Source organism: Arachis stenosperma, chromosome 9, assembly GCF_014773155.1.
Source record: "Arachis stenosperma cultivar V10309 chromosome 9, arast.V10309.gnm1.PFL2, whole genome shotgun sequence".
NCBI lineage: Eukaryota > Viridiplantae > Streptophyta > Magnoliopsida > Fabales > Fabaceae > Arachis > Arachis stenosperma.
This window is the reverse complement of record NC_080385.1, coordinates 150873236-150901023: the sequence shown is the minus strand read 5'-3', so window position 1 is coordinate 150901023 and position 27788 is coordinate 150873236. Positions and strand designations below refer to the sequence as shown.

The 27788-nt window shown below is 31.0% G+C and overlaps 2 protein-coding genes across 3 annotated transcripts; one reads left to right on the top strand and one right to left on the bottom strand.

The window, feature by feature from the left end:
- Positions 1–354: 354 nt before the first annotated feature.
- On the bottom strand, positions 355–6335 carry LOC130948488 (uncharacterized). 2 transcript variants are annotated; one of them, XM_057877237.1, is made up of 4 exons: positions 6153–6335; positions 3619–5997; positions 1520–1830; positions 355–1185 (listed from the first exon to the last, which is right to left on the bottom strand). In XM_057877237.1, the coding sequence occupies exons 2-4, from the start codon at positions 5958–5960 to the stop codon at positions 818–820; spliced, it is 3021 nt and encodes a 1006-aa protein (XP_057733220.1). In that variant the 5' UTR covers positions 5961–5997; positions 6153–6335; the 3' UTR covers positions 355–817. The 2 variants fall into 2 exon arrangements, with proteins under 2 accessions (XP_057733220.1, XP_057733219.1); XM_057877236.1 differs by having other exon boundaries at positions 356–1185; positions 3619–6335.
- A 9694-nt stretch (positions 6336–16029) lies between these two features.
- On the top strand, positions 16030–17169 carry LOC130951742 (uncharacterized). The gene is made up of 4 exons (XM_057880451.1): positions 16030–16272; positions 16457–16567; positions 16705–16785; positions 16905–17169. Exons 1-4 carry the CDS (start codon positions 16060–16062, stop codon positions 16986–16988), a joined length of 489 nt encoding a protein of 162 aa, XP_057736434.1. The 5' UTR covers positions 16030–16059; the 3' UTR covers positions 16989–17169.
- Positions 17170–27788: the final 10619 nt, after the last annotated feature.

The following is a 27788-nucleotide window of genomic DNA, read 5'->3' as shown; positions in this document are numbered from 1 at the left end:
ACAGCCATCCCATCAACTGGTGGACTTTTGGCAGAATGAGGCGGGCTAATCCGTTTGCCAGTAATACATAGAAAATTGTCTAGACATGTAAAATAAGTTAAGTTATATCTTAACATTTGTTTTCTTATATCAAATATAATTTACATTCTTCATTTAATTTTTTTTTTTTTTGTCTTTCTTCATTTAATATATTATAATGGAGACATGAGATGATAAGAAAAATATATAAAATAAGTATATTAGAGAAGAAAAGAAAGCTTTTTTTCTCCCTATTTTACTCAAAAATACTAACCTAAACAGATTCCTAAATTTATCCACTTCATATTGCAAATAAATGGATACAATTTTTTTTTTTAATTTCTCACGGTATTCCCTAACCCGACAAATCAAGAACTAATCCGTCGTGAATCTAAACTCCATTTAAAAATCTGCTAAGAATCTACCGCTGGCCAATGGGTTGCAAATAAATGGATACATTTTATTGACCTTATATACTATTTTCTTAACATCAAACATTCATTTAACAAATAGCTTGATTCAAAGTTAAGCCCATAACTTAATGATTAAATCTCCTGCACCTCATTTGAATATGGCATCCTATGTTCAACTCTCCTACATCAGCTTTCAGTCAGATACAGTCCAAATACTCAAACAAGAAACAGATATCTTAGGACTATTCATTGGAATTCCAGTTATACCCATATATGAACTATTAACATGCACAGCTAAAATACAAATATGCACTTAAAATTGAATTCATTCATAGCACCAGGGGGTCCCTGAAATTCCTGAAAGGTTCTTCAATCGTATGCTGTGACTATCGCCTCTCGTCAGGTTTAACAGGAGCATTGTCCAGGTCCTCTATCTCCTTCCTGCTCTTTACCATACTCCATTTCTTACTATTGAAATCTAGTTTGTCCAAATCCTCTGCAATTCCAACATAACCATAAAGAATCTTCTCCACTCTGTCTCCTTCACGTGTTTCTTTGATGTTGCAGCTTTTGATGCCTTCAGATTTTACTCTCTCAAATTCAGTCCTGCCATGATTATTGTCAGAAAGATATCTGTGAAGCCTCTCTGCATCTCCCAGACCACCAAAGGTACCGAGGAATTTCACCAAGATAACGCTTTGATCCGCAGGCTTCCCTAGGCATAATTTGATTCTTCCCCTTACAAAGCCTTTACCTGCAAATTTTGAAATTAAAAGAAAAGAAAAAGGGCAGTTTTCCCAAGACAACATACAATGATCAGATGCCAATTAGGAATACAAGTTTCAAGTGGAATAAATTTACATTTATCATGCTAAACCTGCATATTCAAATGGATGATTCTTGTAAATACACTAAAACATAAATCAAGTTATATTCAAGTTTTAAAGTTCTTGTTGCACAGTATCAAATCATCACAAATCACCTCTTACCTGAATTGAGTTTTAAACCAGCGTGTGCACTTCACTAACAGTTTTCTACATATTATGTTTTTACCATCCAAGATAAACAACATCAAAAAACAAACCCACCTCTTAGGAAAGATTCAATCGTTTCCATGCTCACAACCTTCCAGTTCTGTGGATTGTCATCATACATTGATATGTTATGGATGATAGTAATTGGAGGCCAGATAATCAAATCCTCCTTTTGAGCCATAGCTTCTGAATGAGGCAATATCTGGGGAACCCAAGTCACTGTATCTTGAGGAACAATAGTATCCCATCCCATCAGAACACAAATTGCTCTGTGAAGACCCAAATGCTTTGTTCTAAGCCCAACCTTATGGGACATAAAAGCATGGGTAACTAGGCGTTGAGTGTCCATGAACTCCTTCGAGGAGCTGTATCATGAGGCAAATAAAGGGTACAAATAAAGAAGTTAGAATTATATAATGGAAATTATACTTCATCTTTTAAAAAAAAAAAAAAAAAAAAAAAACTTAACAAAACTTTAGTCTAATTAGTATATTATGAACTGTTCAATGGTCCAAATAATAGACTACCGGGAAATTTAATAGCAACCCAATGTTCTAATTACAATGTAACTAACAAAATTGCCTGATGCAATGACAGAAAACTAAATTGAAAGACCCAAACATTACTGGCAAATCTTCAAGATAAATGACTGAAGCTAATCAGAAAAAATATAAATAATTCTGTGAATGTTATACTCTCCGACATCAGAAAGACCCAAACTTTACTTTATATGCATCAATGTACATGAAACAGCTTGTGAGTAACCTTCTGGTCTACTTCCTAATCTATTTATCAAATCAATAACAGCCACATAGCCACTAACTTGTTGTCATTGACCTCTCAGGAGTTCCTAAGGTTATACTTGGGAGTAAAAGATGATGGAATGGAAGGGTTAATAATGGAATAGAAAAATACTTATATGAAAAAATAAATTTTGGAATAGTGATGTGCGGAATATAATGGTTAGAAGAGAGCCACTCTGATGTTTGGAAGTCTTTAATGTAAAAGAATGGAATAATGGAAAGGAGTATAAACTTTATCTTCCAATATTATCCCTTCCTAAAAGAGATAAAATGTGAGAAAGTAAAATATAACCTCTCTTATTGACTATCCAACTCGGGTGAACTCAAAATTTAACTGTTACGATGGCTAAGCCAAGCCATGTCCCTCACTGACCCTTGCCTTCAATACTAACAGGACACTCCCAAACACAGGTTTTGGAGAACCATTCTTACCACTCCCTGCCTCTCCCCTGATTTTAATGTTCTCTCTCAAACATACCCTAAGGAACTTGGCTATGTCAGCCATGAATACCCTCAAACAGGAGAAAAATTGATTAAATAACCCAGCTATTTTATTTAATTCATGTTATTCTTAATTTCAGTGGAAAGCAGCACATATTCAAATATTCACCCCTCCCAGTAATAATCTTAAAACCCAAAATTACAGCCATACTTGTAACTGGAAAATCAGTTTTTACAACCAAGATCCCTCAGTAGTCTGGGCAATTTTGAGATAACAGTACTCTATTATCATCACTATGTCAAGCCATGGCCAAGCAAGTAGCAATCCGTTTGGTGGTTGTCAACCTTAAATCAACAACTTAAAATTCATCTACCATCTCACAATCAAAAGCTATAAAATCTTTCCTGTCTCAAATTATACTAGCTGTCTAACCGTTCTTCCTGAATACAATTAGGCTCCAATTTTTTAAGTACCCAAAGGCTAAATCAACTAGCTAAAAATTTACATTTATACGAACATAAGGTTAACTAAAGTTCTAACCCAACTTTGAAACCATGCAAAACCAGCAAAATTAAATGTAACTTTCACCACCATTCAAAAGAATAGACAACACTTATCCTAGCTTTGCGATTCATGTTCATCCGCAGACCACTTAACCATATGTTTGATCCTATTTGCACAGGCACAGTGATATCAACCCATCACGGCATCCACCTTAACAAAGCAATAACAACTGCTCATATCAACGTGTTATATTTCCGGAGCTGTAGAACCTAAAACATGATCCCAGGAATAATAACACATGTAGTTGACTCAATCTGTAAGTTAAATACTAGGGAACTCCTAATTCAATATGTGAACAGAAGTGCTCAATTTCATAAAAGAGCATCATAGAAAAGAAAACAGACCTTCTGCCACATACAATGCAGTACAAACTACCAGCTTTTCCTTGATCCCGGTACCTTCTATAGACAGATGAGTTCAGATTCAACCTCTTGGAGAACATTAAGAAAGCCTCATGAACCATTTGTTCAAACTCCTCAGAGCCCTCAGTTGGTTCAGATTCTGTGGCACAAACCCAATCTTCAGATGATTCATCATTAGTTGTATGCTTACTTTCATCGTAACCATGATACTTTTTCCAAACTTTAGGTTGCTTATGAATTGCATTTCTTTTAGAATGTTGCTGGGATTTATACCAGCTTGCAGTACTAGCCCTTGGATGATGCTTTATATTTTGACTGGAATACTTCTGATACCGAATCGAATGTCTTTGTACATGTCCCATAGACTCTTGAGGTAATATCCAGTCATCAGATGGAAAATCATCATACTCCAACTCATTGTACTTACTCTTATACTTCACATACATGTTATGGTTGGATCCAATATCACCAGATGAATACGTCATATCCATATCTTCATCATCTACCCACTCTTCACTTTCATATAAATCTTGAAATTCTTCGGCTCCATCCCATTTACTTGATCTTATTCTTCTAAAATCATGCACATCAGCTTCATCATTAGCATTGTATTTTCTTTTCAAAAATCTATCTGGATGGCCATGATTGCCAAAATCCTGTCTCATTTCTTGCACTCTGACAGCTTGTCTGTAGGTTCCAGAATTAGGCATAGACAAAGGAGGACTGTGAAACCTTTCTTGATGAAGTCCTGAACCTCCATCTCTTCGAGATTCAAATTCTGATCTCGGATTTGATAATCGATCAACCTCTGGCGCACCCAGATATGAAACTTTATGATCTTGTGGTATTCTCTTTCCAATTTCAGGATAACTATACCCAGAATGTGAATAGGTCTCACCTTGTGTCGGTGCATTTGATGTTCTTCTCATATCATGATAGTCAGAATACCTTGGCCTTTGTAATGGAGGGTGGTCATGTAAAACAACCCTCCTTTGATAGCCATAAGAATCTTCACTCTTTTCAGTTCTATCTAAATCTGGATGTGAGATATAAGGTCCGGATAACTCCCTATTATCATAATCCATTAATGGTTGCTCATAGTCTACTCGACCATGAGGAGCTACTCTTCTAGGTATATCATCATACTGATATACACGCTCATCCTGTGCTGAATTAACCTGTAATTTAGAATTAATAAAATCCGCATGCTCAGCCCTAGCAGGACTAAACTCACACTGTTGGTGGCACATCATACTCCTCTGCCCAATTTCAGGATCTCTACTAGTGTGTACCGATGGCCTTTGCCCATGTCCATTAAATCCTACAGGTTCTGCTAGTTTTCCACTGCTCCTTGGCACATCATAAGATGTACGCAAATAAACTCCATTACCACGTGAACGTAGAAAATCACTCCTTGACATTTCTATGGAGGAGTTTCCATAACCACGGATGTGAGAAGTGCCTGCAAAATCCTTCGTATAAGGGGGAGAAACTGCATAATATGAGACACCCCTTGCATGATACATAGTTTTCTCAGCCTCATTGTGGGATGCTGCAATGTGTGTCTTATCCATAGGTAGAGGGTCTCTTCGTTGTGGCCTTTCATGGTCAAACCTAGCCATAGGAACACTCCTAGACTGTGGGGGCAAGTGCCCGTCATTTTCTTCATACCGTGGAGCTACACCCATGTCAGTTTCTTCATACCTTGGAGCTAAACCCATATCCGCAATTGACCTATACGAACCTCCTGCCTCATTTTCACGCATCACAAACTTGTGATCCACTATACCATGCCCACCACCAAACCTGCTATCAATGAATTCTTTCTCTCTATCACCATAAACTCGCTTTGCATCCAGATTTTCATCATCAACACAGCAATCCATGGTCTGTGACAGCTCATATCTTGGTCTCAACCCCACAGGCGGTGGTGAACAGTTCCCATGCCCAGTCCCATCATCAAAATGTGCCCTTTTCCTGACTAGTTCAACAGGTGGGGACCTTGACCGGGGCTGGCCACTCCTTCGACAACCCGAATGCCAATCATAATCCTTTCCTTCAAAACCATCACTAACCCCTTTATTTCCAGAACCAACCCTTCTCACTCCATCAACCTTCAGTGGGCTCAAATTCCTCTGCGGGACAACCGGTGATCGGTCTGAGCCCTCAGGGCGGGTCCTCCGGTAAGGGTCGGGACCCGCTTCGAGATGGTTCTGAGAGCGCAGCTTCGTAGATGGAGACAGCGAAGCATGCTCTTCCTCGCGTCTTCTGAGTGGTGGTTGTTGTTGCTGTTGCTGTGGTTGCTCTTGTTCTTGTTGTTGCATCGTTTAATTGAGTAAACAGAAACAAACCCTAAATACCCTTTTGGTCGAATTTTAGTAATCCCGAATTAGATCTCAGTAAAAACGGAGAAACCCTAACCCTAGAAATATGCTGAAATTTGCAGAGAACAGATCAAGCAAGAATTTGAAAGAAGCAAAGTGATGAATGAGATTGATGTTGTTGTGTGGTCAAACCTTATGGAAGATAGCAGGAAGCAGCATCGATGGAGATAGAGAGAAGATTGATCGCGATGGAACATGGAAGGAGCAGCGAAAAGAGTGTGTGTTTTTGTTTGTGTGATGAAGCAGTGAAGGAAGCTTCTCCAGATCGGTTTTGGTCATTGGTCTTCTCACAATTATGCCGTGTATCTCAAATATTATATCTTTTGTGCTAGAAAAGTTTTTCTTTTTACAATCCTGCTCAAAACAGCCAAGTAGCCAACTATTAATTGGACAATTGGGCTGCAAACAAATTCAAATTATTATTTAAAATTAATTTTAAAAAACTCTTAAAATAAAAATAAAAAATATAATAAAAATATCTAAAATTATTATAAAAAATATATTTAAAACATAATAAAAAAAATCTGAAACAAAAAATATCTAAAACTATTAAAAAGAATTCACTAAAATTTAAAAAGGAAAAAACATCTAAAACCTGAAAAAAACATCTAAAACCTATAAAAATAATACATTAGAATACCTAAAAAAATAATCGTTCAAAATTATTTAAAATAATTCAAAACTAAAAAAAATATCTAGAATTATTAAAAATAATCCTTTAGCTTCTCCACTCTAGAGAGATGGAAGTGATAGTAATTTAGATCAAGAGAAAAAGAAGAATTATTTTGAAAAATTAGTTGCTTAGTTGCATATAGAATTAATTTTCTAGATTTTTTTTATGAATTTTCATGAATTGAGAGTACAAGTGTAAAATAATTTAAGTTAAATATATTAAATTATTAACTTTATATAAAAATAATTGTATATAAATTTTTATTTTATATTAATAGTATATTAAAATTAAATTTTTTTTAAGAATTCAATTTAATGCATTATTAGTATAAAATAGTTTTACATATTTATCGAAACACATATTATTATATCAGTAAAATTAACTACGTAATAATCAATGAAGAATGTAAATAAGCAATATAAATGATATTTTAAATAAATAAAATTTTTGTAATATTACTTGTTAGATTTGTTGTAATAGTGGGTCGAGTTTCATTATTTTTTGTTAGGACAAATATTTTGATAACAGTTGAGAGTATTTTTTAAAGTTAAAATCATTTACGTTAATTTCTAATATAAGTGTGAGGTTGTATAAATTCTTCAATTGAAATGATGTTTTAGTGACATTGGTGACTTGGAGTGTAATTAGATTAAAGGCAGTTGTGCCCAATAATTTTTTTTATTTTTTTATCAAATAGCACAAAAATTATTGTAGTACTTTGATTTGCAACCTTTAATTTAATTTTGAATATGTAATATTATTGAGTTAGTAATTTATAAGGGTTAAGTACGATTTTAGTCCCTAACGTAGAGGTCGAAAATTTATTTCGTCCCCGGCTTTTTTTTCGTTACAAAATGGTCCCAAAGGTTTACCTTACTTTTAAAATCGTCCTTCGGACGAAAATATCCATCCCTCCCATCTTCTTCCTCAACATTAAGCAGAAGCAGGAGCGCAAACGCAGAAATAGAAGCAGGCAAAAGCAGAAACCAAAAGTAGAATAACACCAATCAAACAACAACAATCAGCAGAATAACAACAACAATAACAATAAATAATAAAATCAGAGCGACAACAAAAAAGAACCAGAAGCAGAAGGCAGAAGCAAAAACAAAAGTAGGTAGAAGCAACCAAAACATCAACAACAACAATGGAATAAAAAGAATAAACAGAAGTAACAAGAAGCATCAACAACAACAACAATGGAATCCTTTAAATCTGAAAAATTAAAGAAAAAAGGAATAATAATTGAAACAAAGGGAAAGGGTTGCGGCGGTGGTTGGGATGAGGGGCTGCGGCGGTGAACAGCGATGCGGTGTTGGCGGACTACAAATCGCCACGAGGAGGGCGCTGTGGTGGTCGGCGGCTCTGTGGAGGGCTTCGTTCCTCTCTTCTCTTTCTCTCCCTCTGCTCTCTCCTCTCTTGCCATTAGTGTATGTGCTGAGGAAGAAAGGAATAGCGGCAGCGGCGAGGAGCGGTTGCGGCGGCGTGGAGCCTCTTCCCCCTTCCCCCTCTTCTCTGGAAACAACACCCTCCCCCTTACGGATTCTCTTTCTCCCCCGTCCCTTTCTTTTTTTTCCTTTTTATTTTATAATTTTTTTAGTTGGAGTAATTTGGTAATAAAAATAAAAAATTTGGTAAATAAGACGATTTTAAAACAAACTGAAACCTTAAGGACCATTTTATAGCAAAAAAAAGGTTGGAAATGAAATAAATTTCCAACCTCTACGTTAGAGACCAAAATCGTACTTAACCTTAATTTATAATTTGATAAAAAAATTTTATGATAAGTATAATTTGATGGAATTTGATAGAATTTTTTATAATTTGAATTTGTAATAATTTTTATGTTGTAGCACACAAACTTTATTTTTTTATATTTTTTGTAGATTTTTTTTACATCTACTTATTTTTCTTCTCCTATTGCATACATATTTTTAATGGCATTTATAATAGTAAGAATAAAATTTTTTAGAATATTTATTGTTCTATATATATATATATATATATATATATATATATATTGAATAAGTTATTTTTAATAAGAATAATTTAAATAGTATAAAGCAAAAATATCTGTTAATATTTTTTTTAAATTCACTCTTTCAGACAATATTTTAAATGATACAAACTCAAAATAGTATTGAAAAAGATCAAAATTGATTTTTTTTATTTAAATAGCATATTAAAATAAGTATAATTAGAAGAATTTTAAAATATAATTATATATAAAGTATTACAAAAACTTAAAAAAATTATAAATAATAAAAGTAATAAGAGCGTTTTTCGTAAATTTATTTTAAAAATATAATAAATATTTTTATTTTGTACCTAATCATCTAATAGAATCATTTTTAAGTAGATAAGCTCCTCTTCATTTATTAGTGTAAATGTTTTTCATAGATAAATAACGAATTGTAAAATAAAGTAATAGTAGTAAAAGTCTTATGTACGATATATAAGTAGGTCAAATAGGATGAAATTTGAATATTTTGTAATTTAAAATTTATTATGATACTTTCAATATAGATGTTTATTATATTTAATTAATGTTTTCTATTTTTATTGAATAATAAATTAAGGACAAAAAACTCAAATAAGCTAAGGTGAGAAAATTTTTACACAAATCCGTCAAACCAAAATCTGGTTCATGAATCAACCAATGCAAGTTTATATGTAGTTCGAACCAGCTAAATTCAAACTCCATTTACATATAATTCGAATCACCTTGATTCGAACTATACACACACGCACACATACTAATTTGAATCAACCTGATTCGAATTACACAGAGTAATTCGAACTACACCCACGCACGTGTTTCCAAGTAATTCGAATTTGACTGATTCGAATTATTCATGGTATAATTCGAATTATGCTGTTAAAAAATTAATAATTTAAAAATTAAAAAAATATAATTTTTATTTTATACATTAAAAAAAAGCTAACAAAATATTTAATTATTTTCAAATATTAATGAGCTATCAATTCGAATTTCATATAATACTCTTTTATCCATTTTTAATAGTTCATGAATATTTTTTTAATAAATTTTTTAAATAAATTATTTAAATTATACGACAAAAAATATTTTATTCTATGCAAAACAATTTAAAAAAATGGCTTAAAAAAGTTAGGAATACTATAAAAATTTGTAATGTTCTAGTGACTTAGGTAAATACATGCATGTACTCAAATTTTAAATAAAATACTCTACATAGTCAATAATAATTTAGAAATGAAAGAAAATATTTTATTCCATACAAAATAATTAAAAATATATTTTATTCCATACAAAATAATTTTTAAAAAATGGCTTAAAAGATGTTATGAGTACTATAAAAGTTTGTAATATTCTAGTGATTTAGACAAATACATGATAAGAATATTTTTTTCTTTAATTTCTAAATTATTAGTGACTATATAGAGTATTTCTTTAATGTCCTGAGTCATTCGGACATTACAAATTTTTATAGTACTTCTAACATCTTTTAAGCTATTTTTTAAATTATTTTGTATAGAATAAAATATTTTTTTGTAGTATAATTTTAATAAATTTATTAAAAAATATTCATGAGCTATCAAGAATGGGCAGAAGAGTATTATATAGAATTCGAATTGCTTACCATATAATTTGAATCAGTGATTCGAACTTCTCTATGCGTAATTTGAATCATGTAATATTTCACCGTATAATTTAAATAATTTTGTTAAAAAATTATCATGAATGTTTTTTAATAAATTTATTTAAATTATACCACAAAAAAATTTATTCTATACAAAATAATTTAAAAAATGGCTTAAAAGATGTTAAGAGTACTATAAAAATTTGTAATGTCATAATGACTTAGGACATTAAAGAAATACTCTACATAGTCAATAATAATTTAGAAATTAAAGAAAATATATTTTTATCATGTATTTACCTAAATCACTAGAATATTACAAACTTTTATAGTACTCATAACATCTTTTAACCCATTTTTTTTTAAATTATTTGGTATAGAATAAAAGATATTTTTTAATTATTTTGTCTGGAATAAAATATTTTCTTTCATTTCTAAATTATTATTGATTATGTAGAGTATTTTATTTAAAATTTGAGTACATGCATGTATTTACCTAAGTCACTAGAACATTACAAATTTTTATAGTACTCCTAACATTTTCTAAGCCATTTTTTAAAAATTATTTTGCATAAAATAAAATATTTTTTGTCATATAATTTAAATAAATTTATTTAAAAATTTTATTAAAAAATATTCATGAGCTATTAAAAATAGAGAAAAGAGTATTGTATAGAATTCGAATTGATAGCTCATTAATATTTGAAAGAAGTCTCGTAATTAAATATTTTGTTAGCTTTTTTCATGTATGAAATAAAATATATATTTTTTAATTTTAAATTATTAATTTTTTTAATAATTTTTTTACAGCATAATTCGAATTATACCATGAATAATTCGAATCAGTCAAATTCGAATTACTTGAAAATGCGTGCGTCGGTGTAGTTCGAATCACCCTGACTCTGTGTAATTCGAATTCGGTTGATTCGAATTAGTGTATGTACGTGTGTATAATTCGAATCAAGGTGATTCGAATTATATGTAAATGGAGTTCGAATTTAGCTGGTTCGAGACGTGCATTGGTTGATTCATGAACCAGATTTTGGTTTGGCGGATTTGTGTAAAAATTTTCTCATCATGGCTTAATTAAGTGATTTGCCCATAAATTAATTAATGATGCTTGGGAATTATGGTTTTAATATTTTTTTAATATTTTACTAAAAGTTAATTGGTTAATTTTTAGGTAACTATTCTAATGAAGATATCAAAAACATCTTTTTATAATGATCTTTGTTTAAAGGAAAAAAGACAGATAGGTCCCTGACTTTTCAAACTTTTGACAAATACATCCCTGACAAAATTTAAATACAGAAAAGTCCCTGACTTTAACAAACGGAGGACAATTTAGTCCTTCCGTCTATTTGCCTCTCATACACCTAACGGAACTGGCTGATGTGGCTAAAACGGTGTCCAGGTGTCCGTTACGGTGCCACGTTGGAAGGGAAAAAAAGTTCGAAGGACAAATAAGTCCTTGACGTCATTTTACAAATAAAGTTCGAAGGACAAATAGGTCCTTGAGAATTTTTTTTTTCAAAATTATTAAACTCATTTCCTAAATTCTCTCATCTACCTCTCTCCATTTTTATATTTCTCTCTACTATTTTTACTCTATATATAATTATATTTTATATTAGTAATTTGACAAATCAAAATATGTCATTCGATATTTTTTTACAATTAAAATATTTTAAATGTAAAATTATACACATTAAATTATTTTAAATTTTAGATAACGAATGTTAAAATTAATTACTAATAAAAAATTAGACTTTTTCATATAAAAATAATAACTAAAAATCTTATTATTTAATTTTTTATCTGTAGATATCTTGGTCTTCTTAGTCAAAAACTTTTGTCAACTTACGATTTTTTTGTAAAAGTAGTTTGATTTTATAAATCTTTTGTGTCATGCATAATTTATACTGTTAGAACAAAGTGAACCATAATTTAAAAAAAAATATATTCTCGTAATGTTATTATGCATAAAAATACTAGTTCTAATATAATATACAAATGCACTAATGCTAACTTAATATATGAATGATGCACAAATGAACTAATGTTAACTTGATGCATAAATGAACTGATGCTAACTAATGCCACTGGTATGATGAAAACTGAACTAATGCAATTTAACAAATTCTAATATAATACACAAATGCACTAAAACTAAACTAATGCAATTTAAGAAAAAGAGTAGAAACATAACAAGCCCAATTTCTACAATTTTAACACAAATAATTTAAATTGTAGAATAAAATAAGTTAACTAGATTTCAAAATACAAGCATAATTTTATCAGAAATTATTTTTAATATGGAAAGAAAATTGGTGTTTTGGTTGAATATTGACATTTGAAGTGTATTACAGTATTGTGGAAATTATTCAACACGCCCCACGTGTTGGCTAAGATGCTGCCATGTGTTCAACATGCCCCCACGTGTTGGCCAAAATGATGCCACGTGTTCACCACGCCCCCACGTGTTGACTTCCCACAAAAAAAATCCACCCATCTATAATTACACTACATTCTCCCATTTTCAACAAAAAAATCCACCCCACGTGTTTACCAATATTTTTTCCATACAAAAAAAAAATTAGCCTAATTTTATAAACTAAATTCTCATAATAGAAGCATAATAGAAGTATAATGAAAAAAAAAATTCTCAAGGACCTATTTGTCCTTCGAACTTTATTTGTAAAATGACGTCAAGGACTTATTTGTCCTTCGAACTTTTTTCCCCTTTCAACGTGGCACCATAACGGACACATGTACACCGTTTCAGCCACGTCAGCCAGTTCCGTTAGGTATATGAGAGGCAAATAGACGGAAGGACTAAATTGTCCTCCGTTTGTTAAAGTCAGGACTTTTTTGTATTTAAATTTTGTCAGGGATGTATTTGTCAAAAGTTTGAAAAGTCAGTGACCTATCTGTCTTTTTTCCTTGTTTAAAAAGTGTGAACTATTTGTTTTATTTTTTTTACCAAAAATAGAGAGATTCGAATTCATGACCTCTTAAATGAGTATGAGGAGACTATGACATTTGAGTTATAACTCATTCACAGTATGATCTATTTGTTTAGCCACATTTAAATAAAGATAACACTTTTATAATATGTAAAAATCAAGCTTTATAATTTATCATCCAATAGTCAAAATAAAATATCTTCACATGATAATAATCATAAAATTTTTATTGGAGTAACCACCTAATTTCTAAAGTTTTGTCAAATAATCAAAATTGATGACGTAGTATCATTAGAAAAAAAATATGACTTAAATTCAATGTACAAAAAATTAATATTTTTATATAATAAGAATAGATAAATAGATACTCTCACTTGTATAGGAAGACATTATTGCTCTTCCCAATTTATAGAAATGAAACATTTTCCTTTTTCTACAAGAGTTCAATTTAGAGCTTTGACACACACAGTTAATTAATTAAACTAAGATTATAAATTATTGACCACAAATAAATTGTACCAACTTCCATAAATACATATATAGATATATCTTTTGCTTGAAGGAATGCATAAGTTGGTACCAGAACATGCAGATTGAGATTACTTCCTTCTTCAGTCTCCATTGCCCCATTCTCAGGCTTTGAACATAAGATTGCAAGTGCCTTTTGGAAAAAGCAAAAGATTGTAAAATATACACATATACAATACAATCCTCATCATAATCCACCATCAAGTGTATGCTCATTGTGGCTGTAATATCAACACTAAATCCAGATTCACTGCTAAAATTTTGGCTGGCAATGATTAGTGGCTCTATGCGTGTGTAGAGAATATCTTGCCATAGAAATATAAAGCATCATCAAATATATGGCTTTTTATTTTTTATTTTTTAATATGAGAGTGATAATGATAGCGGATACATGGAACAATAATGGTGATATCCCTTTATATGAGCGCATTTTACCCGTTGAAAATCAGTCCTCCTATTTTCATTTTTTTTAATTTTAAATTATGCGAATATTTGGAAAAAGTCACTCAATGATTTTCTTTCTCTATTTTTTTTATTTTTAAAATATATGACTATTTATATTTATTTAATTTTTTTCAAGCCCCTAACAATTTTGTATTTGCAGACTTTTACATTTACACAAAAAAAAAGAAATAAAAATTCACCGTAAATTTAATTTGACAAATCGCACTACTGTATGTTAGTAAATGACAAAATTGACCAATATTTTAGCAATTCACAGTCATTGACTCATTGTCCTTATATCTAAAAAATTCAGCAGATATTTCTTGGAGTAGGAGATAGAAAATAGATTTTTTTTTCTTATATATACCTTTTATCCATTTAAAATGTGGAAATAACGGAGACAATTTTTTTCATCCCAACTCTTTGTATTTTGTGTCTTAAAACAGTTACTAAGGTAGGTTGATCTAGAGTGTGTTTGTGAAACACGTTAAAAAGGATAAAAGTGCGTTTTAATGTTTTGAACGCTGTTCTTTTATGTTTGGCAACTTTTTTTTCTTCTCTAAACACTAACGTGATTCTGCATCCCAAAAGCTCGTTCACTAGAAGTAAGAAATTATAGCTTCTGCATTTATTCAACCTACGTTTAGGTTAATTGCTAGTTATTATTGGTTTTTTATTAATTTTTTTTCTAAATAAATACTGAGAATATTAAAACAATTATTCTAATTTTTGTGTACTGTTTACTATTTTAATTTTTTATAATATGTATTATTGTTCTTATTAGAAATGATAAATTAAATAAAAAATTAATTATAAATAATAACAAAAATATAACTTGTAAAAAATTAGAACCTAAAATAATAATAAAAATAAGATTATTAAGAGTACTTAAAAAGAGTATTAAAATATGTTATTTTATATATTATTTTTAATTTAATTAATAAATATTAATTTTTGCTATAAAAAAATACTTAAAAAATTGTCAATTTTTATATGTTATTTTTAATTTCATAATAAATATTAATTTTATTATAATAATAAAAATTATAATATACTAAAATAGAGTACTATAAAAAATACTATATAAAAAATACTAAAAAATATAAAAAAGATTAAATATATTTAAAAAAATGATATTATAATTTAATATTATATTTTTTTAATAATTAATTAATTATTTATCTAGAAGTGATTTTAACTAATATTATTCAAACAATATTTATTTTATTAAAATTAATTTTAGTAAAAGTTACCAAACATAAATCATGCTGGCACAAACTCACTTTTACCGAAAATCAATTCTACAAAATCACTTCTATTCAAACTCTAGTTTGCCCAACGTAAATCCAAACACACACTTAGCGGTTAGCTCACTAGTTTGCTTAAGCAAGTGTAGGAGATTTGAATCCTGTTTTGTGTATGCAAAAATCCATTGGCCAGCAACAAACTCTTAAATAGAACTCAGTACCGCAACAGATTAGTCATTGTCCTACCAGGTTGGGGTATAACAGTAAGAAACCAAAAAAAAGCACTTAACTATAGCTATATAGCAAGGAAATAATATTCTTCTTATGAATCTAATATGTTGTCTGTTACAGAAACAACAGATTCGAAGAAAGGCTAGTGCTGTCCTTTTGCTGCTTTTAGAAGTCAAGAGAAGGATATAGTTTGTTGAGAGGGACAGAAAGAAAATTGAAGCAAAAGCAAAACAAGCGTCTTCGTTTGATAGATAAACACATTGGAGTTGTTGGAGTGAGTTGATGTGGGAGCATATGTGGTGCCTTGTTTGCTGCAACAAAGAAGAAATGCAAAAGATGAAGAACCTTGGGAGCATTGGAAGTAGTGGAAGGCTATCCACAGAAGAGTGTGAGGATGAGCAGATTTCAAAGCTGCCCATTTCCACATTTCAATCCAAGGAAGAAGAGATTGAGAGGAAGAAGACTGAGGTGAGAGAGAAGGTTGAACTTCAACTTGGCCGCGCCGAGGAAGAGACAAGGCGCTTGGCACACATTTGGGAAGTAAGTTCTTCAATATGGACTATGGAGAAGTTTTTAGTTGATAGAGTAAATATTGAACAAAATAAGTACAATAAAATATTTCTCTATGTAGTATTAGAATCTATATATTTTCATTATTTGTGTTTAATTTTAATCATACTTCACATATCTTCAATGTGTTTTCAAATTTCATGATTTGTACTAGGAGCTTGAAGTGCTAGATGATCCTTTGAGGAAAGAAGTTGCAATTGTGCGCAAGAAGATTGACTTGGCTATCAGAGATTTGAAGCCATTGGGACAAAACTACCAGAAGAAGGTAAAATTCTTGATCTTGAGGTTACAAAATAAATACTAGTCCACTCCTAGTATATAACATCCTACTCTACCAGTTTAAGGAAAATTTAATCATGAATTTGCAGAACTCAATAATGATTAACTTTGGTTTACTTATAGGAGAAAGAGTATAAAGAGGCCTTGGAAGCTTTCAATGAAAAGAACAAAGAGAAATCTCATCTTGTAACCACACTAGTTGAGGTATAGTTTTATATAGTTAAGATTGGGATTTTATAGAGACAATTAGTTCTGATGCTATGCTTTTAACTTTCTTGGTAACTGCTTAACATCTTTTTATGTTATGCAAATTTTGTTTATAGCTATTAACTGAGAGTGAAAGACAGAGGATGAAGAAACTGGAAGAGCTATGCAAGACCATAGATTCATTGTCAAGGAAACAATAATATTTGTATGCGGGTGCTATGTTTATTATATTAAGCTTGATTTGTTTAATTTCAGTGGCTTGTATTTAATTGTACTTACATTTTTATGTTATTCAAATTGTTGTGTTGCTGTGTTTATGATGAAAAGTAAAAAAGACAATGCAAGCAATGTACTAACTACTAATTGTTCACATTTTATCAATTGAAAGAAGCAAAGAGTAGCCAGAAATTGTTATGGCCATTCTAAATCTACCAACAAATTTCAACATCAAAGGTTATGTCCATGAGCGCTAGGTATGATTAATAGTTCGGTGGTATTTTTGTTGTGTTATTTGGCGAGTAAATGGTCAAATTAGTCTCTCAAAAATCATGCGATCTCTAATTTGATCTCTGAAAGATTTCAGTTTAGTTACGTTAGTTCTTCCGTCACTTTCTACATTGAGGGCATTAAGAGAAGCTGCCATGGCACGTTAAGTTACATGTCAGCATACCCATCTACATTCTAATTGGCAGCCAATACAATATCTTTATGAAATTTAGTTAAATCAGTCCCTAAACGACAAATCCTAATCCCAAAATGTTGCATATATATCCCCTTCCTATGAAGTGTAGTTGTAGCAATTGAGACGACAATATTTGATGTCGCCAGTATGATGGTTGGTGAAGATGGAGGTTATGGTGGTGGAACTAATCAACTTTGAGCTATTGAAAATGTTTAATCAATTAAAACAAAATCCTAACCCCAAAAACAATTTTCAATTTCAGCCAAAAAACACCACAAGAAATCAAATTTAACAATGGCACAATCTTAAAAAGAAAAACTTCCTTTTCACAAAATCGAATTCTACGAAGAAAATGCGAACCCCAAAACCAAACAACAAAACAAACACTGAACATAAACAATGATAAGAGAAATTGGTAACCAGTGCTCCTTTAATATTCAGAAAAATAGAATCCTTGATCAACTTTCATGAATCAACAAAGAGCAAAACCCCAACCCCATAATCGGTTTCAGTTCCAACAAAAAACACTAACAAGAAACAAATTTTATCAATGGAACAATCCTAACAACAAGGTTAGTAACCAGAACAAAATAAAACCTTAAACAATAATAAAAATGGTCATCGGTCATGTCTTCAATCACTGTGCTGAAGCCACTCCTCAATGGCGAACTCGCAAACACGCTGTGTCGGATACTTCAATCGGTGACGATGATGATGGCTTGTTCGTCTTTTCGTCAACAACGTTGAAAATGAAGTGAGAGGGAGAGTCTTGTGAGAGAAAACAGGAACCTCGCACCAGATGCTTCAATTGGCAATGATGATGAAGGCTTTTTTGTCTTCTCCTCAGCAATATCGAAAAGGAAGTGAGAGGGAGAGTCTTGTGAGAGAAACAGGGACGCCGCGCCGGATGCTTCAATCGACGACAAGGATGAAGACTTCTTCGTCTTCTCAGCGACGTGGAAAAGGGAGCGAAAGGGAGACTCTTGTAAGAGAAATAGAGTCTTGTGTGTTGCTGTGAGTGAATTGAAGTGAGAGAGATCAAAACGACGTAGTTTCAATCACTGTTCCTCACCTTTAAAAACGACGCCGTTTTAATGCTGATATGTCTCTTAACGTGCTATGTAAGTTTCCGTTAATGTCATCAACGTAGAAAATAACAAAAGGATTAACGTGACTAAACTGAAATTTTTTGGGGATGAATTTGATTAAAAAAAATCTTTCAAGGACTAAATTGGAGATTGCGTGATTTTTTAAGGGACTAATTTGATCATTTACTCTTACTTTGGCCATTTTAAAATAAGTATCTCTTTCACTTTTTAGGTTCATTGAAAAATTGATGTATTTAACCAAAGGTTGAAAAAGACACTTATTTTTATATGAGTAAATTATTATTTTACCCACAAAAATTATAGACACAACAAATCTACTTATGAACAACTGTTGTGATAAGGATCACTACGTGGATGTCCATTCTTAAGAGAAAATGAATTTAATAAAGTTGAAAATGTTACCTTCTGTACGCATATAAATAGGAGGTTAAGTCTTTGGCAAAAATATGCAGCAATAAAAATAATTCTCTCTCTTTTTTTATATTGCAACTATATTGAATACTTCTCTTTCTCCCTCTTTATATATATGTACACTAGAGTAAAGTACCAACCCGGTCCCTGTCCATTTTTTAAAATGACAAGACGATCCTTAACCAAAAACCCCTTTCATTACGGTTCCTGACCTTGTACTCCGTCTGCCAACCCGGTCCTTCTGTCAGTTTCAAGGCGAAAACTCGTCGGAAATTACTGAAGTGTCAGGTGCAAAAATGGACAAGGACCTAGTTGTCTCTAAATTTAAATTAGTTAGGGGTTTATTTGTCCTTATTATTCTTTAAGCAATATTTTTTAATTATTTTTTTATTCATTGTATTAATATTCTTTTTTTAATAAATAAATATAAACTAATTAATAAATTATTCGAATTCTTTTTTTAATAAATAAATACAAACTAATTAATAAATTATTCAAATTTAAAAATATCATGTATTATGAAACCAAATAAATAATTTTTAAATATATAAATAATAAACATTAAAATTCAGTTAATACATTAATAATAATAACCCTATGATATACCATTAGTATTATGATCTAGCTAATTTTCACAATAAAGTAAAAATTAATGAATACAATATTTGATATATAATAAACTTTTTTTGACTAATAACAAATTTAATTTTTTATCTCTTTAAACTAAATTAATAATTCTATTAAGTGAAAACTAATGAACACAATATTTGATATATAGTAAACTTTTTTTGACTAATAACAAATTTAATTTTTTATCTCTTTAAACTAAATTAATAATTCTATTTGATATCTTTGCACTAAAATACACTATAAGTAGGCTACTAATACTAAATGAAATAAAACATAATAGAATTATTAATCTAGTTTAAAGAGATTAAAAATTAAATTTATTATTAGTCAAAAAAAGTTTACTATATATCAAATATTGTGTTCATTAATTTTCACTTTATTGTGAAAATTAGCTAGATCATAATACTAATAGTATATCATAGGGTTATTATTATTAATGTATTAACTGAATTTTAATGTTTATTATTTATATATTTAAAAATTATTTATTTGGTTTCATAATACATGATATTTTTAAATTTGAATAATTTGTTAATTAGTTTGTATTTATTTATTAAAAAAAGAATTTGAATAATTTATTAATTACTTTATATTTATTTATTAAAAAAAATATTAATACAATGAATAAAAAAATAATTAAAAAATATTGCTTAAAGAATAATAAGGACAAATAAACCCCTAACCAATTTAAATTTAGAGACAACTAGGTCTCTGTCCATTTTTGCACCTGACACGTCAGCAATTTCCGAGTTTTCGCCGTAAAACTGACATAATGACTGGATTGGCAGACGGAGTACAGGGTTAGGAACCGTAATGGAAAGAATTTTTGGTTAAGGATCGTCTTGTCATTTTGGGAAATGGACAGGGAGCGGATTGGTACTTTACTCATGTACACTACAACATATAATATTAGTAAATATATATGAATCATCTCTATTATATTGAGATATTAATATTGGTGAATATTAATATTATAGTCTTCTATTTATATTTTTTTATTTTATATTTATTTCCTCTTCCTTATTTATTTTACAACACGTTATCAGCACGAGACTCTGATCAAAATTTAGGAAGACTCAGTTAATAAATTTTCATTATGTCAAAACTCTCTCATCTTGAATTTAATGCTCTTAATATATCTAAAAATAACTACTTATCATGGATACTAGATGCCGAAATCCATCTTGATTCAATGGATCTAGAAGATACCATTAAAGCTGAAAATAATGCATCCCAGAAGAATAAAGACAAAGCCATGATCTTCCTTCATTGTTATCTTGACGAATGATTGAAAAATGAATATCTCACACTAAAAGATTCTGCAGATCTGTGAAAAAACCTTGAAAAAAGATATAATAATCAAAAGACAGTGATACTTTCTCAAGCCCGATATGAGTGGACGCACTTATGTCTACAGAATTTTAAATCCATAAATGAATACAATTCAACAATGTTTCGAATTACCTCACAAATGAAATTATGTGTGAAAAAGATAACTGATAATGACGTGTTAGAGAAAATTTCCTCAACATTTCATTCCCCGAATATGCTCCTATAGCAGCAGTATCGAGAAAAAGAATTTAAAATATATTCTGAGCTAATTTCTTGTCTCCTTATTGCTGAACGCAACAATGAGTTGCTTTTAAAAAATCATGAAGCACGCTGCCCCATTTCCTGAAGCAAATGCGGTAAATCATTACCCCATAAGAGGTAAATGACAAAGTTTTGGTAACAAGAAAAATTATGTTTATAAGAAATGATATCACCAGAAGTGGGATAAAGAAAGAAATAATGGGCAAAATAAATCAACAGAAGACAAATATTTTCGTTGTGGTGGAAAGGACAATTGGTCGCGTACCTGTTGTACCCCAAGGTACCTAATCGATCTTTATCAAGCATCTTTGAAAAAGAACGATAAAAGAAAAGAGACGAATTTTGTTTCAAACAATGTTGCTGAAAATTACACCACTCATTATGAAGTATCTGATTTCTTTGAGGATCCTGAAGGAAATATTAGTCATTTGATCAATGATGGAATAGTTTAATATGTGGGTATGTTAAGTACTCATGTAAATAAATAATGTAAAAAAAATTTAAGTTTATTCCCTATGTATTTGAATTTCAAGTATGAGGTATATAAATAATGTTTAATAAAATATGTGTGTTTATGAATTTTACAATTACTAAAGATGTCAAGTTCTAAAATAATAATAATAAAAAAATTTTTTAGTATATGATACTATGTACAATATTTTTTAGAAAAACGACTTCAGTCAAAAAAATAATTTTACTGTGTATATACTTTTACTCATTTTATTATTATTATTATTATTTGTTTTTGAATAAAATGGCAAAGAGTCAAGGGCATATAATGAAAATGTTTGTCTTGCGGATAGTGCAAGTTCTGATAATATGTTTACTATTATTGGCTTAAGTAATGTGATAGAAGACTCCGGAAGAGTTATAATTTTATTTTCCGGAGGAACAAAATTTATAATAAATAATGCACTATTGTCTACTAAGTTCAAAGAAACTTATTAAGTTTTAAAGATATTCACCGAAATGGATATCATATTGAAATAATGAATGAGGAAAATCATGAGTACTTATATATCACGACTCATGATTCAAATAAAAAAGTTATATTAGAAAAGTTAACCTCACTTTCATATGAGTTATATTATACTAAAATTAGTGCAATTAAATCACATGCTGTTGTAAACCAGAAGTTTACTAACCCAAATGAATTTATAACTTGGCATAATCAATTGGCCATCCTGGAACAACAATGATGTGAAGAATTATTCAAAACTCTCATGGACATTCACTAGAGAACCAGAAGATTCTTAAATCTAGTGAATGTTGTTGTACTGTATGTTCTCAAGGAAAGCTAATTTTAAGGCAATTACTAGTAAAGATTGTATTTGAGTCTCCTGAATTCCTAGAAAGGATTCAAAGCGATATATATGGACCTATTCATCCACCATGTGGATTTTTTAGATAATGGTTTTAAGATGAATCTTCGAGATGGTCACATGTGTGCTTATTGTCTTCTCACAACCTGACATTTGCGAGATTACTTGTTCAAATTATCCGATTAAAAGCACAGTTTCCAGAAAATCCAATCAAAGAAATTCATCTTGATAATGCTGGTGAATTTACTTTCCAAGCATTTGATGCTTATTGTATGGCTAATGGAATAAGCGTTGAACATCTAGTAGCTCATGTTCACACACAAAATGGGTTAGCAGAATCACTTATTAAATGTCTCCAATTAATTGTTAGACCTTTTCTTATGAGAACAAATCTCTCAACCTTGGTTTGAGGACATGTTATTTTACAGGTCGCAGAACTTATTCGTTTGAGGCCAACAAGTTACCATCAGTTCTCTCCTATGCAATTAGCTTTTGCCCAGCAGCCAAATATTTTTCATTTAAGAATATCTGAATGTGCAATATATGTTCCCATTGCACCACCTTCTCGCACCAAAATGGGACCCCAAAGAAAATTGGAATGTTGGATATGATTCCTCCTCTATAATGAGATATCTTGAGATACAAACTGGTGATGTATTTAAAGTCCGATCTACAAATTATCATTTTGATAAATCAAAATTTTCAACATTAGGCAGAAAAAATAAGCTTATTGAGAAGGAACTTAATTGGAATGCATTATCTTTGATGCATTTAGAACTAGAAGTTCAAAAGATTATATATTTACAAAGAATAGCAAATGAATTGCCTGATATATTTTCTAATACAAAGAGGATAACCAAATCTTATATATCAGCTGAAAATGCCCCAATTCAAATTGATATCACAGTTGGACAAGTGGCCACTGAAAAAAATTCACACCAGAAGCGTGGTAGACCTGTCGGTTCCAAAGACAAAAATCCTCGAAAAAGAAAAGAGGTAAATACTATTCCTATTGAAAAAGATAAAGACATAGTAAAGACATCTGCAGTTGTCCAAAATTCTGATATAGTTTTGACGCCAGAAGATGTTCAGGTACCTGAAAATTGTAAAAATGACGAGATCTCGATAAATTATGTCTTTACAGGAGAAAAATGGGACCGAAATAAGACAATTGTCGATGAAATATTTGCATATAATGTGGCATTAAACATCATGTATGAAAGTAAGGATCTTGAGATAAGAATAGTCGAAGAATGTCGACAAAGGAATGATTGGCCAAAATGGGAGGAAGCTATGAAGGCTAAGTTAGTCTCACTTGCAAAATGTGAAGTCTTTGGACTTGCAGTCCGTACACCAAAAGATGTAAAACCTGTTGGATACAGATGGGTATTTGTGAGAGAACGAAATGAGAAAAATGAAGTTGTACACTACAAAACTCAACTTGTGGCACAAGGTTTTTCACAAAGGCCGATATAGATTATGAAGAAACATATTCCCTTGTAGTGGATGCAATAATATTGAGTTATTTGGTCAGTTTGTCCGCATACCATAAACTACATATGCATCTAATGGATGTGATAACATCCTATTTTTACGGATCATTAGAACGTGATATATATATATATATATATATATATATATATATATATATATGAAAGTTTTTGAAAGACCAAAGATATCTAAATCATGCCATGAATATTTGCAGGGGTTATACTCAGTAAAATTGCAAAGATCTTTATATAGTCTAAAGTAATCTAGACGAATGTGGTATAATCGTCTTATTGAGTATCTGGCAAAAAACGGATTCAAGAATGATGATATCTGCTCATGTGTTTTCATAAAGAAATATGCATCTGGATTCATTATAATTGCTGTGTACATTGATGATTTAAATATCATTGGAACCCTTGAAGAGATTCCAACAATTATAAAAGCTCTAAAAGAAGAGTTTGAAATGAAAGATCTTGGAAAGACTAAATTTTGTCTTGGCTTGCAGATCGAGAATACAAAAAATGAGATCTTTATTCATTAAACAACATACACAAAAAAGATCTTGAAGAGATTTTATATAGATAAATCACATCCATTAAGTACCCCAATGATCGTAAGGTCTTTGGATGTGAAAAATGATCAATTCCTGTCTTAAAGAAGAAAATGAAGATATCATTGATCTTGAAGTATCATATCTTAGTATCATTGGAGCGCTAATGTATCTTGCTAATAATACACGATTTGATATATCATTTGCTGTGAACTTACTAGCAAGGTATAGTTTCTCTCCAACCAGAAGACATTGGAATGAAATCAAACAAATCTTTCGATATCTTCATGGAACGGTTGACATGGAATTGTTTTATCCATATGGATCCAAATCAAAACTAGTTAGTTATGCAGATGCAGGATACTTGTCTGACCCGTACAAAGGGAGATCTCATATAGGATACCTGTTCACATATGGTGATACAACTATATCATAGAGGTCCACAAAATAGACGATAGCAGCAACATCCTCTAATCATGCTAAAATACTAGCGATTCATGAAGCAAGTCGCGAGTGTTTTTGGTTCAGGAATGTGATCTAATATATTCTGTCATCATGTGAACTAATTGATCATAAGATAGCTCCAACTTTCCTATTTGAAGATAATACAACATACATTGCTCAACTTAAGAATGGATATATCAAAGGTGATAAAACAAAACATATTTCTCCCAAATTCTTCTTCACTCATGATCTTTAAAATCAAGGAACAATTGATATCCAACAGATCCGCTCAAGCGATAATTTGACATATTTATTTATAAAGTCACTTCAAAAATTTTCCTTTAAAAGATTGGTACATCAGATTAGGATGCGCCAATTTTGAGATATTAAATAATGGTGACAAGAGGGGGAGGTTATACTCTTTTTTCCTTGATAAGTTTTTTTTTCCTATTTGGTTTTTCTTGATGAGGTTTTTAATGAGGCAGTCTCATCGCAAATGATTTTGTACTTTTTTTTTCTTCACTAAAATTTTTTCCTATGCAATTTTTTAACGAGGCATAATCCTAAATAAATATCCAAGGGAAATATTGTGATAAAGATCACTACGTGGATGTCCATTCTCAAGAGAGAATGAATTTAATAAAGTTAAAAATGTTACCTTCTATACGCATATAAATAGGAGGTTAAGCCTATGGCAAAAACATGCAGCAATAAAAAACAATTCTCTCTCTTCTTTTACGTTGTAACTAAATACTTCTCTCTCTCCCTCTTTATATATATGTACACTATAATATATAATATTAATAAATACATATATCAATCATCTCTATTATATTGAGATATTAATATTGGTGGATATTAATATTATAATCTTCTATATATTTTTTTATTTTATATTTATTTTCTCTTTCTTATTTATTTTACAACAACAAAATTAAAATTATACCCATAAAAAATTAACTTCCTACTATAAAATTATCCAAATCCTACAAAATTACCAAAAAATTTTCAAATTATCTTTCCTTCTACCACTATTATCATCATCTTCTCTCTTAATCTTCAACATCAATTTATTATCTCTTTTTCTAACAACCACCACCCATCGCCCTCATCTTCGTTTGCCGCCGTCAATCCCAAACACCCCTCACTACACCGCCAAATTCTCAGTCCCATAATTCTATCTTTTTACCATCACTAACACCTTTACCCTCTTCATCTTCTAACTGCAGTGGTACAATCCCACCATCACTAGCATCTAATCATTCAACAACAACAAATGCAACAACATTCAATTTTAAGTTTTTAAATTTTTTTTAAAAGAGAAAATGCAGAAATAAAGAAAGAGACCATGCAAAGAAAGAAGAAGTAAAATTGTCTCTAATGGAGATATAGAAGACAAACACAGAGGTGGAGGAAAGAAGGTAAGGAAGAGGGCTGTGTGGTGGGAGAAGGAGTTAGAGAGAAGATCTCCCTTGCAACTGAATTCGTTGTGAAGGACCAGCTGCCGGCCACCAATTCAGAGACATCGAAGGTCCAACCTCCGTGCATCCCGCCAACCTTCTTGTCTTCTCCTCCTCTTTACCCTCTCGAGGTCCACCGCGAGGAAGAGCTTCGCGACCTCCATCCTGGACGAAATTAGCGCCATTCCCTGCATCACCGCAACTATCACCCATCGTCGGCTGCTTCCCCTTGCGGTTCGTCATGCCACTAGATCTGAATAATGTCTCCACCAAAGTCTTCTTCTCAAGGAGATGCAAATTGCTGCTGTTGTAGACGAAGAACGCAAAGATGTTGCTAACTTGGTTGCGGTAGTGTTGGTGAAGGAGGTGGTGAAATCTATGAAAAGAATACAGGGAAGGGTGCTCATGTTTGAAACAGACGCATACAGGGTGAAGCACATAAAACTGAACTTTGTTATTCAATTACTTAATTTGTCACTCATATATAACGCATACTAAAATGTAAAATATATAATAAATATATGTATGATAACACACATACAAACGTGTATATCCACATACATACAAATATATTTGTATAGCTGATTTTTGTGTATTTTTGGAAAAATATTATTGTGTATTTTTTTGTGTATTTTTGTGTATATGTATTTTTTTTGAATAGTTAGTGTAAATAGGACAGAAAAATCTATTTGTATTTATCTTGATTGTCAAATAATGGATTTTGAATTTTTTTTTTCAGATGGGAGAGATGTTGGATATTATGTTTCATCACGGGAGTGATTTCAAAGAAGATCAAAAAGGAACAATGGTATATTATCCGGATAATAAGGCTTGTTTAGGTGACCTAGATGTGGATACGTTAGACGTCTTCTATCTAAGGAACTACCATAAAAAGCTTGGTTATGATGAGATAAAGCAATGCTGGTGGCAAGTTCCTGGGAAAGGTTTAGAGAACGGACTAAGAAGCTTGAATAATGACAAGGAAATAAGAGAGATGGTGAAGTGTGCTAAGATGAATAACGGAGTTATTGATGTATATTTTGAGCATGGAGCATCACTGCCAAAGGTTTTGGAGGGAAATACACAACAGAAAAAGAATTCTCCAAGATTAACACAACCATTACCCCCAAACACCAAAATTGCCTCAAACACCAAAGGTACACAACCACCATCAACAGTTTCAAAAAATCAAAATCAGACCAAAAAATCCATTAACAAAGTCAGTGGAGCCAAGCCAAACAAACCCACTGTTAGCATCCAGCCCACAAAGCCCATCAAGACCACCCAAAACACCAAAACAGATAAAAC